The sequence below is a fragment of the Rhineura floridana genome, chromosome 5 (assembly GCF_030035675.1).
Source record: "Rhineura floridana isolate rRhiFlo1 chromosome 5, rRhiFlo1.hap2, whole genome shotgun sequence".
Taxonomy (NCBI): Eukaryota; Metazoa; Chordata; class Lepidosauria; order Squamata; family Rhineuridae; genus Rhineura; species Rhineura floridana.
In genome coordinates, this window is record NC_084484.1 from 141,320,510 (window position 1) to 141,338,148 (window position 17,639).

Consider the following 17,639-nt stretch of genomic DNA (forward strand, 5'->3'; position numbering starts at 1 on the left):
GTGGGATGACTCCCATGATTGGAATATAGCCATTCAAGGATATAAATTCTACAGAAAGAATAGAAGCAACAGAAAAGGAGGGGGAGTAGCGTTATATGTCAAAGACAAATACACCTCTATGGAAATCCAAGAGAGCGAACAAAGCGGTCTGGTATAGACCATTTGGGTAAAAATAAATGGAGAAAAAAATAAAACCGACATGGTAGTAGGTGTCTACTACAGACCCCCTGGCCAAGGAGAGGTGGTAGATGAGGCCTTTCTCAAACAAATCTCTGAAATCTCAAGGAGGCAAGAAATAGTAGTGATGGGGGACTTCAACTACCCGGATATCTGCTGGGAGACAAACTCTGCGAGGCGCAAAGCCTCCAACAAATTCCTGATGGGCCTTGCTGATAATTTCCTCTCTCAAAAAGTAGAAGAAGGAACAAGGGGATCGGCAATCCTGGACCTGATCTTAACTAACACGGACGAATTGGTCACGGGAATTAAAGCAGTCGGTACCTTGGGGGAAAGTGACCACGTAATGCTGGAGTTTGTGATTCTGGAGAAAGCCAAAGAAGAATATAGTCAAACATGGACCTTGGATTTCAGGAAAGCCGATTTTAGCAAGCTCAGGGAAATGATGGGCAGGATCCTGTGGCTAGATAGACTAAAGAAAAAAGGAGCCCAAGAAGCGTGGGAGTTCATGAAGAGCGTATTACAAAAAGCGCAATCGCAAACAATTCCAAAGAGAAAGAAAAACGGAAGACATCGGAAAAAGCCAATGTGGCTACACGGAAGACTGGTGGAGGAGGTAAAAGTAAAAAAAGAGCATGTATAAAGAATGGAAGGAAGGACGCATCACCAAGGAAGAGTACCGACGAGCGGCTCGGGCTTGCAGGAATAGTGTAAGGAAAGCTAAAACCCAGAATGAGCTGAGGCTGGCGAGGGAAGCGAGGAACAACAAAAAGGGGGTTTTCAGATATGTTCGAAGCAAGAGAAAGACCAAGGAAAAGGTGGGACTGCTGCTCAATGAGGATGGCAAAATGTTGACAGATAACAAGGAAAAGACAGAACTGCTCAACACCTATTTTGCCTCCATTTTCTCCCAAAAAGGGAACAGTGTGCAACCTTGCATCGGTAGCAATCTCAGTAAGGGGTCGGGATTGCAGTTCGAGATTGATAAGGAGATAGTCAGGAAATACCTAGTTAACCTAAATGAGTTCAAATCTCCAGGGCCTGATGAACTGCATCCCAGAGTATTGAAGGAACTTGCGGATGTACTCTCAGAACCTCTTGCCATCATCTTTGAGAAATCCTGGAGAATGGGAGAGGTGCCGGAGGATTGGAGACGGGCAAATGTCGTCCCGCTCTTTAAAAAGGGTAAAAAAGAAGATCCAGAGAATTACAGGCTGGTCAGTCTGACTTCAATACCGGGAAAGATATTAGAACGGATAATAAAAGAGTCCATTGGCAACTACCTAGATGACAATGCTGTGATTAGTAGGAGCCAGCATGGGTTTGTCAAGAAAGAATCCTGTCAAACTAATCTCATCTCTTTTTTTGATCTGGTCACTAGCCTAGTAGATGGTGGAAATGCTGTAGATGTCATCTATCTAGATTACAGCAAAGCGTTTGACAAAGTCCCCCATGACCTTTTGATTAGCAAACTGGTCAAATGCGGACTACATGGAAATACTGTCAGGTGGATTCACAACTGGTTGGAAAACCGTACTCAAAGAGTGGTTGTCGGTGGCTCTGCTTCGGACTAGAAGGAGGTTTCGAGTGGAGTGCCACAGGGTTCTGTCCTGGGGCCAATACTCTTCAACATTTTTATCAATGACTTAGATGATGGGGTGGAGGGAAGCCTTATGAAGTTTGCGGATGATACGAAACTGGGAGGGATAGCTAACACAATGGAAGACAGGAATAAAATCCAAAGGGACCTGGATAGACTAGAAAATTGGGCTGAAATTAATAAAATGACATTCAATAAAGACAAATGCAGGATTTTGCATTTAGGCCACAAAAACAAAATGCACAGGTACAGGATGGGAAATACCCGGCTTAGCAGTAGTGCGTGTGAGAAGGACCTTGGAATTGTAGTGGATCGCAAGTTGAACATGACCCAGCAGTGTGATGCTGCGGCAAAAAAGGCAAACACAGTTTTGGGATGCATAAACAGAGCTATAGTTTCCAGGTCAAGGGAAGTAATAGTCCCACTATATTCTGCATTAGTCAGGCCTCATCTGGAATACTGCGTTCAGTTCTGGGCACCTCATTTTAAGAAAGATATAGACAAGTTAGAGCGGGTTCAGAAGAGGGCGACAAGGATGATAGCCAGTATGGAGAACAAGTCTTATGTGGAAAGGTTGAAGGAATTTGGCATGTTCAGTCTGGTGAAGAGAAGGCTGAGGGGCGACATGATTACACTCTTTAAGTACCTGAAGGACTGTCACATAGAGGAGGGTACAGATTTGTTCACTGCTGCCCCAGAGGGTAGGACTAGGTCTAATGGTTTTAAGTTGCAGGAGCATAGATTCAGATTGGACATTAGAAGGAACTTCTTGACAGTAAGGGCAGTTCGGCAATGGAACCGACTGCCTAGGGAGGTGGTGGGATCCCCTTCGCAGGATGTCTTCAAGCAGAGGCTGGACAGCTATCTGCGGGAGATGCTCTAGCTGTGGATTTCCTGCTGTGAGCAGGGGGTTGGACTTGATGGCCTACAAGGCCCCTTCCAACTCTATGATTCTATGATTCTATGGGGGCAAGGGGCAGGGCCGAAAAATGCAAATGCTAATACCTCAGCCTTTTCTACATAGAGGCTTGGTTTTATATCTTGTATTTGTTCAGGGAAGAGAGCGTTTGGTGGATTAAAACCCCTTTATTCCATCCTCCATGATGGCAGGCAGACATCTCTTAAGATGCATACCCTGAGACACAGAGGCAATTGAAATGAAGGCTGTTTCTCCTTGCTGACTCAGCCAGAAAGTGAGCTAGAGTCTCTGGATAAGGGGCAGAGCTGCATATCAAGAAAGCATGTGCATTTTTTTCTAAACTGCCTAGATTCTACATATGCAGCAGGCAGGCAGGCTAAAATTCTTGATATTCCAGGACAGCTGTGCTCTCCCTCATTGGCTACGAATAGTGGAAGGTGAGAGTAAGCTGATTTCTCACAAAATGGGCAGAAAAACTGCCTCCACATTTTGCCTTGTATCGCTGGACCCACAAGGGCTAGACCCTCGCTTTTATTAAAAAAGAAAAGAATGAAAGCTGGGAATCCAGGCCACCTAATGGGTTAAGCCGGTACCAGCTAGCATGGTTGAAATGGCAACCCTATTCACAATCAGAGATGAAATGTTGTGCCACCCACTTTCTGCCTTCCCAGCCATGCGGGAGGAAGATAGCAGGCATGAGATACATTTTAGTCCCATCTGCAGCATATCATCAGCCTACCAAATGCTTGACTGGCAGGTATCCCTTCCTGCACACTCAAGAGTTGCATTTTCAGTGTTCAACAGAGGGCAAAGATTGGGGTAACTTGCTTTTCTTAAGTTAACACCTCAAAAGATAGGGAGCCCCCACCCCCATACTCAAGTTGCAATTTAGCTCTTGAAATGTGCATAATAACTAAGGAGTTATTTAGACCACTGGTTTTCTATTACAGTGTGCATGTTTGCCAATTATTCCTATACCCCAAGAGCCCGTGTGGATCCATCAGATTTGCCAAGCAATGCTTTTGCTCCTGCTTCTTGACTTACTGGAAGTGTATACGGATACACAGAGGGAGAAGCATGCTTCCCGAGGAATACCAGGCCCTACACATAATGAGCAATACCCATTTGCAGAGATGAGGCCTTGATATTAACAGGATGGCCACAACATATTGGCAGGAATGTTTGGAATCTGCAGCATGGTTCAATTTGCCATTGTAAGCCTGGGGTTTCCAAACATTCTAACACAAGGAGGGTAAAGGGAGATAATGGGAGGAATTCAACTACTGTTAATACCTCAGTTAACGAAGTACACGTGTTCCTGGACATTACTTCTTTAACAGAAACTTCAGTACCAGAGGTAGGAATAACATGGAAAGAATAGGGATAGGTTCCTACACCACAAAAAAGAAGAGCAGTTCAACATATTTCAGCATACTTTTTATTCAAAACTAACAATACACATGTCTGAATGAAACAACCAGGTCAGGTATACGTACCACTTATAGGCTTCTTCCAAAATGCATCCAGGGATGCCTGCCTTGCCTTTTTTCTTTTATCACGTAGCATCTTGCTATAGCAATCTAAAGCTTCGCGCACTGTTCTCCTCTCCGTACATTCGAGCAGGCAAACAAGGGGCAGCAGCCAACCCCCCCTGCGCTCTCTAGCTCTCTCTCCATGTGCCATCCTCCCCTACACTCGAGCAGATGCATCTGCAGTAAACAGTGCTTCCAGGGCACCTGCAGCGCTGTTTCCTGTGGAGGCATCTGCACCACCTGGTAAGGAGCACCATTCCATCCACGGGTGAGAGAGCCGCCTGAAGCAGCCGCAGTCCAGTAGACAAGGAGCCACATTCTGATTACGTCAGAGTGTACATCTCCCCCCACACCCTGCACCCAAAAAATACTTTGTTAAAAGGAGCTTCTTTTCTGGAGGATTTGTCAACTGAGGTATTACTGTAACTTCCTGTGCTAGCACTAGAGTTAGTTCGAGCGCAATGGGGTTTGGCCCTCCCTAAGCACGCACCCCACACTACCCCGCAAATCTGCTCTGAAGGATTGGGGGACCTGCAAAACAGCTTCAGGGAGCATACAGGGAGAGAAGAGGGAAACAATGTTCCAATAAACAAGGAGATATCCTTGTGCTGATGGAATGATTGCCTGAGCCCTACATTGCATACAGCCCAATTAGCCTGATTGTTTCTGAAGTCACAACAGGCTTTAATTCTGCCTTTAGAGATGCCAGAGCTCAAAGTATAATACAAAGGAGGGCACATGGAAGGAAATCCGCAAACCCCTTGAACCCTCCCTCTCTCTCTCTCTCTCTCTCTCACTCGTTCGCACACACACACAGAGGAATTTATTTATTAATTACGGCCAGTTTTGAATTGCTTCCTATAATAAAATCTCAGAGGAGGTTTAGCAGTAAAAACCTCAACACTAAAAACATAAAATCATCTCATATATAAAAACAATTTAAACACACCCACACCATGGCCCCCCCTGCCACTTTCTTAAAATAGTGGCTTAGCTGTGCGCCCTCACAAAAGGCAAGAACAGGGCCTCTTTGACCTTCCTCTCCCAATAATGTCAGCACTGAGAGGTGCTTTTCCTGCTGTTCCTAGGGGAATGGGGCAGATGCGTTTTTGGGGCTGTATCCCAGGGGAAAGGATACAACTTCCCCTAACAGGTTCCAATTATACCTTAAAGCAGCAGACTCACAGCTTTACATACAGGCCTACTCTATTTGCATGTGTATGGCATGCAAAAAGGCTGGATGGCACACAGCAGGCAGGTGGTGCTGAATCCCTCTTCAATGTTTTTCCTTCTGTTGCCTCACCCCCCCCCCACACACACACATACTGTTTTTCTTCCAGCTGTACTCACTTCTCCAGTTGGCTGGAAGAAACACCATCATAGGGAGCTGCCTTCTACCATGGACTTTTTGCCCACATTGCCCAGTGCTCTTAGGTAGAGTCCTGTCCCATCACCTGCCACCTCTAACTGCAAGTGCCAGGGATTGAAGCAGGGACCTTTTGCATGCACAGCACATGCTCTTTTTAATCTACTATCTGCTGTTTAGGGAAAACCCTCACAAGACAACTTCCCCTGCACACACACAAAGTTAAAAGCCAAAATAAAAATGAACAAACCTAATAAAAACCAAATCAGATTAAAGACATATATAGGGGAGTAGCAATATGGTCAATAAAAAGCATGGCAGGATTTGTTTATTTTTTTTAAAATGTCTTTAGGAGCCACTGAAAGGGAGGGGACCAGTTGGAATTCTAAGGGGAGGGAATTCCAGGTGTGGGCTTACCACTGAAAAGGTCCTGTCCATGAATTTCAATGAGGTTGGTGGATACCATGAACAAGGCCACCGAGGCAAATCTTAGGACCAGGACAGATTCATAGAATCATAGAATCATGTTCATATGCATATAAAACACTTGGTTTACATGTGTATTTTATATGTTGTATTTTTACTTGATTTTGTACGCCGCCTAGAGTGGCCACTCATGCAGCCAGATAGGCGGCCTAGAAATAAAATTTTATTTTATTATTATTATAAAACAGTCCTTCAAATATCCCAGTCCCAAACCAGGCAGAGCTGCAAAGAGCTAGCCCTTTACATTGAGCCCGGAAATGAATAGGTAATCAGTGCAGCTCATGAAAAATTGGTGTGATATGTTCAAACTGTCTGGTCCACACAAGCATCCTATTGATTAAATTTTGTACCAGCTGAAGTTTATGAATTGTCTTCAAAGGCAGCCTTATCTAGAGAGCATTACAGTAGTTTTATTTGGACATAACCAGTTCATGTGTTACTGAGGCCAGGTCTATTTTCTCCAGATAGGGTGCAGTTAGCAAACTAGCCTAAGCTAGTACAAAGCACTCCTAATCACCTAGATCACCTTTGTCCAGGAGTATCCTCCCTCCTAAAAAAACCAAAAAAACTGCTTGCCTGATTATTCTGAAACCCATTTGCAAATCTCTAGCCAGATCAGCAGTCTTCCCAACCAACATGGTGTCTGTATTCTCTTGATTAACTTTTAGTGACTTGTATTCAACTCAGTCCAGCTCAAAGTAGACCCATTGATATTAATAGACCTAGGTTAGTAATGTCCATCAACTTCAGTGGATCTTCTCTGAGAAAATGAATATTCTTGCAGATGCACTCACAGGCATCTGGATCATTACAGAGCCATTATAATATAAGCAAATGGCCATAGATGGGTGGCTGGGGGTGCATGCATTTGCTCATTTTGAAAAAGGGGGAAGTGAGACCACAACTATCCATGAAGCTAAATGCATCTTTGCATCTAAGGTGCAAATGTTTTTTTAAAAAACAAACGAACAAACAAACAAATGCAGATTGCACCACCTGGGCATCAGAGCGGGCCTAGAGAGATGCACAGAGTTGTGTGTGGGAGAAAGAAGCCATGCAGTGGCACCATGTTTTCTACATATGGTGAGCTGATGTGTCTAGAGACCAACCTATGATGTAGCCAAAAAGGGGGGAGGGGGAGAGAAGCAAGAGCAGAGAAAGGTCCCAATCAGAATCAGTAGCTGTGGGCAGGTTTTTCACACTGCCCTTAGTTTGACCAGTATGCTGTGCATATGTTATTGCAGGGCTCTCACAGTACAAACACAAGACATGGCACTCTCTTCAAGGTCAGACAGGGAAGGAAACACTTTTCTCTCTTCTAAATTCCTCCTTCATCCGGAACTCCCCTTCTCCCCTGGTTATCTCTTCTTCTGACTGTTGCCTTCTCCCCTCCAATCATGGCTACCTCTCTTTAGCTACATACAATCCCTTCCCCACTGGCCTCTTGCAGCTCTTTCAGCATTGCATGTTGTTTCCGGATCCCAGGCCATTTGCCTTCAAATACTTGCAGGTGTTCCAATGCAAACACAGGAGAAAGCCGTGCTGGCATGGGCTGGGATGTACCGTTGACATGCAGTGTTCCATTGTCATCCTTGCCTGTGACTGAGCTGGAGTGGAGCAGAGAGCAGAAAAGGGGGAGGGGATCAGAAAAGCGGTGCAGAGTGGACCAGAGCATGGAGACAGTGGGAGAGGTGCGCCCACAAATATACCCTTCCCCTGCACTTTTCTCCCTGCTCAGCTTCAGGAACTCTGCAGGCACATGAGCATAAAGGAAGAACAAAAGGGAAAGCATGGAGGAAAAGCTACATTGTGGAGAAAACATGTTTTTCCTGGGTCAGTGGGAACACACCCTTTGGTGGTTTCCCAAGCCTCCCAGTTGCAACCTCTAAGGATGTATGGTAATGCTGGCTCAATGCCCATCAGGCTCACCTCATTTTTTCTTCACCTGAGTCAGCATTGAGATTCTACACAGCAAGTGGGTATAATGCAGATTGGTGGATATCTGCTATCTCCTACTCAAGAGCTGGGGGGGGGGATCCCCGGACTTGACATTTCCCCTCCTTAATAGATGGATGGGAAAGGCCGCTCTGCAGTAGAAAAGGTGGGTGCAGACATCAAGCAGCACGGGTGGGGAGGCTGGCCCAGGAAAGGGCATTTCCCGGACAGAAAGCTGCAGGGATGACGTTGCAGGCAGACAGAAAAACTCCGCCTTCAGCGGGCACCATCGGGAGAAGGAAAAGCAAGCGGGCAGAGTGGATCTCTTGGGGAAGGTGGCTTCGAGACCTGGGCCTGAAGGAGGCCTCCTCCCACCATCCAATCCCCTTCCCCGCATCTACACCTCCTTGGCCTCTCCATCCAGAGATCAGATCCCACTTGTGACCATTCCCAGCCGCCTCTGGCAGAACAAGGCGCCTCGTTCATGTGTCCGACGCACACCTGCCAACCGACCCTGAAACGGCTCTTCTATTCCCTTTGAGGGGAGGAAACCACCCTTTTGCAATTCAGGATGTCCTTTCTTGATTCTCTCTCCCCGCCAGCGCCTCACACACACCCCACACCCCACACCCCGGCTGAGCTCAGGTTCGGCGCGCGTCTCTCTCCCGGGGGACCGAGCGCTGCATTCTTTGCGGACTCCCGGAACATCCTTTCCCCAGCCGACAGCCGGCTCTCTCTCATCTCAGCCCCGCTCGCTCCGTTCAGACGCAGCCACCGCCGCCTCCATCAACCTGCCTGCCACGACCAACCCACCCGCCGCTTTTCAGCTGTGGGGCTCCACTCCGGAGCTCGCTCTGCAAAGCGCGGCTGCCGGCCCCGCTCGCCTTCCTCCCTCCGTCCCGGCTTTCATCTGCAGCAGAGCACAGCTCTGCCTCCCCTTTTGGCCTCAGGCAATTACAGGTGGAGCCTCGCGTCTCTCGCTGCCTGCTGCCGTCGTGCGAAGCAGGTGCCGGGAGGGAGGGGAGGGGAGGGGAGGAGAGCGAGCGAGAGCAGCCGCCGCCAACCTAGCCGGGGTTCCTCCATCTCCTGCGGCTCGCGCACTTGTCCTCTTCCCCCGCCCCTCCACTCCACTCACTCTCTCACTCCACTCCACAGCCCCACTCCCTCCCAGCAAGGCGGCGCTCTCATTGGCTACCGGCATTTGGGTGGGCGGAGCTCGCCTCCGGAGTTGGGCAATATATCCAGCAGGAGTGGGAGGGGTCAGAACTAATCTTTCTCCTTGGGCAAAGCCAGGTTTCTTTCTTTCTTCTCTCCCCCACCCCCCGGCTCGCACACTTTTTCTCGCTCTCGCCCTTTCTCCACCACCACCCCGGTCACCTCCTTCACTGTTTTCCCAGCGGCTGGGAGCAGGTCTAGCCAGCCTAGTGAGCGCGCCTGTAGACTCTCGCTTTCTCCTGGCAAGGATTATTTGACACACGCGCAGAGCAGACACCTTCCCTGGCGAGGGTGGAACGCGCCGGCCGGCCGGCACACAAAGCCCTTCCTCCTCGGTCCGGCGTTCGGAGCTCGCGAGTGCCCTGCAGGCGGGAATTAAGCGGAGCGGGGGAGGGGAGAGACGCTCCGGAGAAGGCGGTGATCTTTGAAGGGAAACAGGTCCGCATCGCTCCTGTTGAAGTGACCGGCCGGGCCGATCCTCGCTCATGGCTCGCGGGAAAGCAAAGGAAGGGAATGGCAACTGGAAGAAATTTATCTGGAACTCGGAGAAGAAGGAATTTCTAGGGAGAACCGGAGGCAGTTGGTGTAAGTAGCTTTCCCGGCTTGCTCTTCTTCTCGGTCATCTTGGCTCCGGTCTTCTCAAAGCGCCTCCCGTCCGGGGATCTTGCGGTGAATCCGCGCGGCAGTGAAGACCAGTGAAGGCTGGTTGGCCCGGCAGCCGGGCGCTCCGGCGTGGGCTGATTCACCGCGCCAGGTTCGCGCCTTGCCCTACAAAGTGTGACCTGAAGATGTATTTTTGTCGGGGTGTGGTTTCGTGCGTACGTGTGTGGAAAGAAGGGTCTCGGCGACTGCCGTCCTTTTTTGTAAGAAGCTCCTCGAGGTGGCTAAGGCTAGTTGGCTCGCAGGCTTTTCGCCTGGTCTAAACAGAAGTCGAGGAGGGCTTCTCCGGCTGCTTTGCTGCGTTGACTTGGGTCGCTCCGAAGCAGCCTGTTGCCTCTGCGCTATGGGGAGGGGGAGAGCTGCTTGGCTATTTTTTCGCTTCTCCTTTCCCCCTGTTCTTTCCCCGGCCCGCCTCCCTGCAAAGGTCGATCTGAAGGGCACTTGATGTAGCCAAACCCGAGTCGTGACTGCGGGCAGAGTGGAAGGGGGGCGATGGAGAGTGGGGGAGCCCTACACACCTCTCTTACTCCGTTCTGCCTCCATGCTCCTCATCAGAAGGGCAACCACTGCGGCTCCATTTTCACTCAGGAAGAGCACCACGCAGGGGGAAAGGACAGGCTCTCTTTGGTGGCAGTGATGCGTTTGTGTGTATTTTTCTCTCTAAAATGCCCAAGAGGAGCTGTGGGAGTTTGTGGGAACAGACAGGAGAGAAGGGGTTAGGGTTGCCTTCCAGACTGCCAACCCCAAAAGGGTTAATAATGCATCGGAGCTCAAGGTTAGTCAAGGTGACACCTTTCCAGACCAAGAGGTAAGGCAAGCCTTTGTTGGGTCCCTGGGGAAATCAGAGTGGGGGGTCACCAGCAAGGAGAGCCACCAGCCACGGTGGCACCTTTTGCACGGACCACCCATTTGCTTGGAATCTTGATTTATCCTTTTTCATACGCACCTTTATTTGGAGGAGGCCTCAGTGAGCTCTCTGTCCCTGTTAACAACGGGGGGGGAGGGGGAGAAAGGTCAGGTGGAAAAGGAGATTTAGGACTAATAAAGTCCTTGAAGGCTGTCTCCTAGCAACTAAATCTCACTTGAATGAGACTGAGGTCCAAGACCCAGAAAATCCTAATTTTTTCATCCTCACCCTTCACCCCCATCCCACCCCCCACTTTTCTTCCTGGTCCAGGACTGAGGCCCTTTCCCGGGTTCACCCTGCTGACTCTGCATTGTACAAACCAGCTCAAAGGCAAAGGACGCTGAAGGTTTTCAGGCAGACACATTGTTTCTCCATCTGTGTTTGCTTTCACCTTCAAAACGTGGGCCCAAGGCCACAATGTCTGAGCAGCAAACTGTTCCCGTTATTATTATTTTGAATTTTACCAATTGAAATGCTCGATGTCTGCTCCAGAGCAGGTGCCTTTGACTTTCTCTCCTAGCCTGTCTTGTGAGGAAGGTTGCTCTGTTCTGAGCAGGCTTCTTTGATGCTAGCTAGACAGCAAGCACTTTACCCATTTTTCCCCACTCCCTTTGTTGTTAACAGGGAGAGAGAGATCTGTGGCAAAACCCATGGGGGTAGCACGGAGCATGCCCAGGGCTTTTTTGCATTAATGTGTTTAGATATGGCTGCCCTTGAAGGAAAGGGTAGGCTGCCCTTGAATCTCCTCCTCCCTCTGCTGGGGTTTAGCAGGTAATCTTGAGTGCCTCTGTAGATCCTTGCATCTGAGGAGTTTCCCTCTTATCTGGAACTTTCCATTCCCTTCTAAAACTCTTTGTGCAATTTTAGAAACAACAATGATACTAAGGCCAGGCCAGCAAATGGCTCTGAGGAAGGGGTGGGGTGGGTTATTGTTCATTAGCAAGGAGAATGGCTCTATTTTAGAGAAACCGACTTTATAAATAGCATTGTGTGTGTGTTTTCTGAGGGTGGGTGGGGGAGAGAAAAGGTTGAAGCCTTGTTCTTGAAGTGATTCATGCTATAGGACCTTTTTCTTAGTCACCCCTGCCAGCTGCATCTGCCAGCCTGGCACCATCTCTGGGTTCAAGCCAGTCAGTATCCTGTTGGAAATGCCACAAATCTGGGAGCTTCCTGGTGTAAACCCTTGCCTGGAATCAGCACAGGAAAGCAGATGCAGAGGGCAAGCTTGCCCAGAGCACTGATGCGAGAGGGACTGGTCTCGAGTCTATAGAGAGAGACTGGTAGCAGCCCGAGATACAGCAGGGCTTCAGAATGGACATAAGGCAAGAGACTGCATCAAGATGTCTAGTTGCTGAAGGGGCACTGAAATGACATCAGTTTCTCTTTCAGAACACCTAGACCCACTGACGCTCTTACCTCCATGTTAGAAAGCACGCTGTTATGTTTCTTTCATAGTTCATGTGCTTGCTTGTTAGAGTGGATGCCTTCTGTAGTGTACAGAAGACTGTATTTTGAGGGTTGGGGTTACTGCTAGCATCCTGGTCAGAAATTTCGTTTAAACTCATCTTACTATCTTAAGCTCTTTGATTTACTTATTATATTTAATTTTTAAAGAAAAAAACATTCATAGCACCTTGCTGTCATCAGGTTTACTCTTTGGCTCGTTACAACAGCACCTCCTATGACTGTACTCTGTAAAAAATGTCCAAATCTCTCTGATGTCACAGCTATTTGCCTACTGCTGCCTGGTTACCAAAGAGTGTGTTAACCTCAAGTGTGCCAAAAAGGGGGGGGACATTGTGCTGCTGCTGGTCTCCGTGTACAGTGCCCTGCAAAAGTAATCAGACCCCTGACCAATGCTCTTATATTACTGAATTATATGGTACATTGTAATTTTGTTCTGTATGATATTTTATTTTGAAACACTGAAACTCAAAATCAATTATTGTAAGGTGACATAGCCTTTATGTTGGAAAATGTTTGTCAGAAACATAAAAAACTGAAACATGTTGCTTGCATAAGTATTCAACCCCCACACATTAATATTTGGCAGAGCCACCTTTCACTGCAATAACAGCTTTAAGTGTTTTAAGGTAGGTATGTACCAGCTTTGCACACAGTGTCAGAGGGATTTTGGCCCATTCTTCTTGGCAGATTCGCTCCAGGTTGTTCAGGTTGGTTGGAGGTCACTTGTGGAACGCAATTTTCAAATAGCGCCATGGATTCTCAATGGGATTGAGATCAGGACTTTGACTGGACCACTGTAGGACACTCACCTTTTTGTTCTTGAGCTACTCCAGTGTTGCTTTGGCCTCGTGCTTGGGATCTTTGTCCGGCTGAAAAGTGAATTTCCTCCAAAGCCTCAGTTTTTTATTGGTCTGAACCAGGTTCTCTTGCAGTATTTCTCTGTATTTTGCTCCATCCATTCTTCCTTCAATTTTAACAAGATGCCCAGTCTTTGCTGAAGAGAAGCATCCCCACAGTATGATGCTGCCAACACCATACTTCACTGTAGGGATGGTGTGTCTTGAGGCATGGGCAGTGTTAGGTTTGCACCACACATAGTGCTTTGAGTTTTGGCCAAAATGCTCTATCTTGGTCTCATCTGACCACAAAACTTTTTCCCACATCGCAGCTGGTGCACTCTCATGCTTTCTGGAAAACTCCAGACGTGCTTTCAGATGGTACTTTTTGAGTAATGGCTTCTTTCTTGCCACCCTCCCATACAGGCCAGTGTTATGCAGAGCTCTTGATATGGTTGACTAGCGCACCATTACTCCACTCCCAGACACGGAATTCTGTAGCTCCTTCAAAGTGATTGTTGGCCTCTCTGTGGCTTCTCTCACAAGTCTACTTATTTGAGCGCTGAGTTTTGAGGCACGGCCTTCTCTTGGCAGTGCCTGGGTGGTGTGATGCAGCTTCCACTTCCTGATTGTTGATCCAACTGTGCTCACTGGGATATCCAAACACTTGGATATTAGTTTGTACCCTTTTCCTAATCTATGCATTTGTATTACATTATCTCTCACTTCTGTAGAATGCTCTTTGGTCTTCATTTTCCTTCAGATCCACAGCCTGACGAATGAGCCTTCAACAGTGGGGTTTTTATCCTCACAAAGTCACAGCAACTTTAATGGTTCACAGGTGGAGGCCAATGGTAAGGTAACTGTATCCTCAATAGGACAATATCTTTCATCTGTGTAAACTGGGAGCTTCCACAGCACAGGGGCTGAATACTTATGCAAGCAACACATTTCAGTAGTTTGCTTCTTACAAACATTTCCAACATAAAACCAATGTCACCGTACAATCATTGATTTTGAGTTTCAGTGTTTCAAAATAAAATATCATGCAGAACGAAATTACAATGTACCATTTGTAATTCAATAATATGAGAGCATTGGTAGGGGTCTGATTACTTTTGCAAGGCACTGTATAACTTCCCTCTTGCCTCAAGAGAGGGTGGGGAAGCCTTACTTGAATAGAGTTTTCTCTGTCACTTAACGTTATCAATGGGGGCAAGTTCTAAGCATTGATGTTCACTCCTTTGCGGTCCCTCTGCGTGAATATTTGTTTTAAAAGTCATTACCTTTAGGACACAATTTGTAGCCTTGCGCTGCATCTCTAACCCCCACCTCATTTTTCACATTGTTGCTGTGGACTTCTTTGTCCCAAAAATTTGGGCATGAGATGGCATCTTCATCCAACAGGGCTGCGTTCTTATGCCCAGCACAGCATGCTACTCTGGGGCTAAGCAGTAGAGGAAATCCCTCTAAATCATAAACTGGTATAACAAAATTTCAGTGTGTGCACAATTATTGGGATACCCTAGTAAATAAAGTTTTATGCCCTGCCCTTCCTTAACCAACAATAAATCAATTTAATCACTTATGCAATGTGTATATCAATCTAATTGATTGCAACTCAAGTGCAGCCAGGGTGTGTGACTTTTACTGGATAGTTTTATTAATACTTCACATAAAAACAAGTTACAAGCTGTTCAGCTATGTTGGAGTACCGTGCCAGAGTTCAAACCTATGCTGGGCAAAAGACATTGCATCTCTGGAGATTTGACAAACTTGGTGTTTCTCAGAGGTGTGTTATAACACAGTATTGAATTGTCATGCTTCTTCTGACATGGATGTGATTCCCCAAACCTGGGTCTGTAGCATCACAGTTGTAAGCATATTTACTTGGGGGTGTCAGTTATTTTACCCTGATGTGTAGATTGCTCACATGGTGCAAGAGCTTCAAACCACCACGCTGTGCCTAACGTTAGAGCTTCTATCTGCCATCACATGTGGTGCAGAGCTATGTGCATATTTCTGTACTCGTAGGAATCTAGCCTTCATAATCCATTAAATCTCTTTGCTGTGCAAAAGGGATCACGTGTAAGGGTCAAGCCAAATTGTGTGTAGGCTCTGGATCACATGTGGTGGTCTACCACAAAGCAGGGGGCAGGGCAAGTGTGATAAGGCTCACTCCCATGTCCCACCATGTTTAGAGCCTATAATAGTGGGACCTGCAACAAGATTCTGCTGTATATCCTTCTGTCTTCATGGAATGCTTCTGTTTAGGGTTCCAACCAGGCATCCAAGCAAGGCATTCCACTCTCCCCTCCCCATGTTCTATTTTTCTTTTTCAGCGGTGACTCTACATTCTGTGCATCCTAAGCATGCTGAGCCCTGTTGAATTGTTTTTTGCCCCCAATGCGTGTTGTCTTTTTAAAAATGCACTTCTGCAGACCTCAGCATCCCACCAGCTATGCTGATCCTTCCCTGATGTTTCTCAGTGTCCCCATATTGACTGCAATCCTGTTGGCACTCGCTATATGAGTTTCCTGTTAGTAGGAAGTGATGCTGGTGCAAAGAATGAACTAGTTCTGATTCCGACTTTAACAGCATAAGAAGAGCCCTAGTAGATCAAACCCAGGATTTTTTTTATTTATTATTACATTTTCCTCCAAGGAGCACATGGTTCTCCCCCTCTCCATTTTGTCATCACAACAACCCTGTAAGAGACTGAGAGACAGTGACTGGTACAAAGTCACTTCCTTGGTTGTGTGTCTCCCCCCCCCCCAACCAGGTATTCAGAGACAGGTTGAATCTAGACTTGGATTTCACATATCTGTCATGGCTAATAACCATTGATAACAGACCTGTCCAACAGGAACTTGTCTACCCTTTATAACAGTAAGACCAATTATTGTAATAGAACTTACTTCTAAGAAAATGTGCTTAGGATTGCAGCCTTTCTGAGAAGCACTCCTAACGCACTGCCAAAAAGAGAGAAAGGTTACTGCAATTATTGTTTCTGTGTCCAGCTATTTTCTATGAACTATCAATTCTTTAGTGAATTGCCTTTGGGATGCTGTAAGAGTGGATTTCCTTCATGAGTGGCAGGTCGGATGCCATCCAGGATTTATTCTAATGCGCAGCTAGACCCATTTTGTGCAGTGTCAAAAATCTGCGGCGTCAAATATGTTTTTGTGCAGTTTAACATATTGGATTTAATAAGGAGCTAGGTAGCTTCTTAAAAAATAGATGATAAAAGATAGAAAGAAGCAGAAAATGAAGATAAATACTGGTTCCTTTCAAATCTTCATAACCCTATACTACTAGTCAGTGCTTTTTTTATTTAAAAAAATGTGGTGCCGGTACTCATATCTTGATAAAAGTACTGTCCTGATACGACTTCTGCTTGTAATCTGGAGAAACTGATGGCATCATGAATCATTAGCCATTCATCCTTGACAGTTGTGTTTGTTCTCTTGTCACAGTTAAGATCATCCTCTTCTATGTGATCTTCTACGGCTGCCTGGCTGGTATCTTCATTGGGACCATACAAGTTTTGCTGCTCACCATCAGTGAATTCCAGCCCAAGTATCAGGACCGAGTAGCACCCCCAGGTAACAATGAGGACGGATGGAGGGGCTGGTCACTCCCCACACACACACTGCAATAGGAGTGTCATGTGTTTGCTTATTGGGCCAGAGTGGGTTTTAAAACTGGTATGATCAACTTTTGAATGCCTCTTCCAATAACTGTCTGGCCTTCTTTGTGTCCACAAATCTTTCAAGGTCATGCAGATGATTTACACTCATCTACTGTAGCATACAAGGGAATGCTGCATTGCCTATCTCATCAAAAGCTAAATCAGACCTCTTTTTGATAAAAAGAGACTTTTTTTTGCTTAGGAATGCAGTGGGGAAATGTGCTAAAGTGTGGGGGTAGTGGTTGATTGCCAGGAAGATGTATAACCTCCATGCAGCTAAGGTTTATTCTAATGTGTAACTAGACACATTTTGTGCAGTGTCAAAAAAGAAATTGTGCATCTGAAATAAATTTCTATGCAGTTGATCATATGGGATTTAATAAGGAGCTAGGTAGTTTCTAAAAAAGAAATAGATGAAAAAATAGAAAAAGAAATAGAAAATGAAGATAAATACTGTTTCCTTAAAATATCCTCATATACTATTACGCAGTGCTTTTTCAGTAAAAAAAAACAACAACAAAACTGTGGGTGCCAGCACAAAATGACTGGCATAGGCAGCAAAAACAAAGACATGCAGGTGCTCTGTGCTCGTGCGTACTGTACAGGTGGAAAAAAAAGCTTACAATAAACCCTGCACGCAACCCAGTTAGGATGAATGCTCAGTTCAGAGCAGCCATTGTATAACCTCTGTGTAAGCTTTGTGCAAGCAAATCAGGATGAATGCTCAATAAACAGGCCGTCTGGAAGATCCCAAAATTACCAGGTAGGCAAGAGCTCCTGTCTCCCTCATAGTTGTGTAGCATCAGGAATTCAAGAGCTGCTGATTTTCTATTGTATGGCAAGCTGCC

General features: G+C 46.6%; 1 protein-coding gene across 1 annotated transcript in view; it reads left to right on the forward strand.

Moving 5' to 3' along the window:
- The first annotated feature begins 9,275 nt into the window (after positions 1 to 9,275).
- ATP1B1 (ATPase Na+/K+ transporting subunit beta 1) overlaps positions 9,276 to 17,639 on the forward strand; it is a 44,165-nt gene continuing 35,801 nt past the window's right edge. Inside the window, exons 1-2 of the mRNA XM_061628293.1 lie at positions 9,276 to 9,815; positions 16,577 to 16,705. Of these exons, the coding sequence (XP_061484277.1) occupies positions 9,716 to 9,815; positions 16,577 to 16,705 (229 nt within the window). The 5' untranslated portion in view covers positions 9,276 to 9,715. The remainder of the gene's footprint in view (positions 9,816 to 16,576; positions 16,706 to 17,639) is intronic.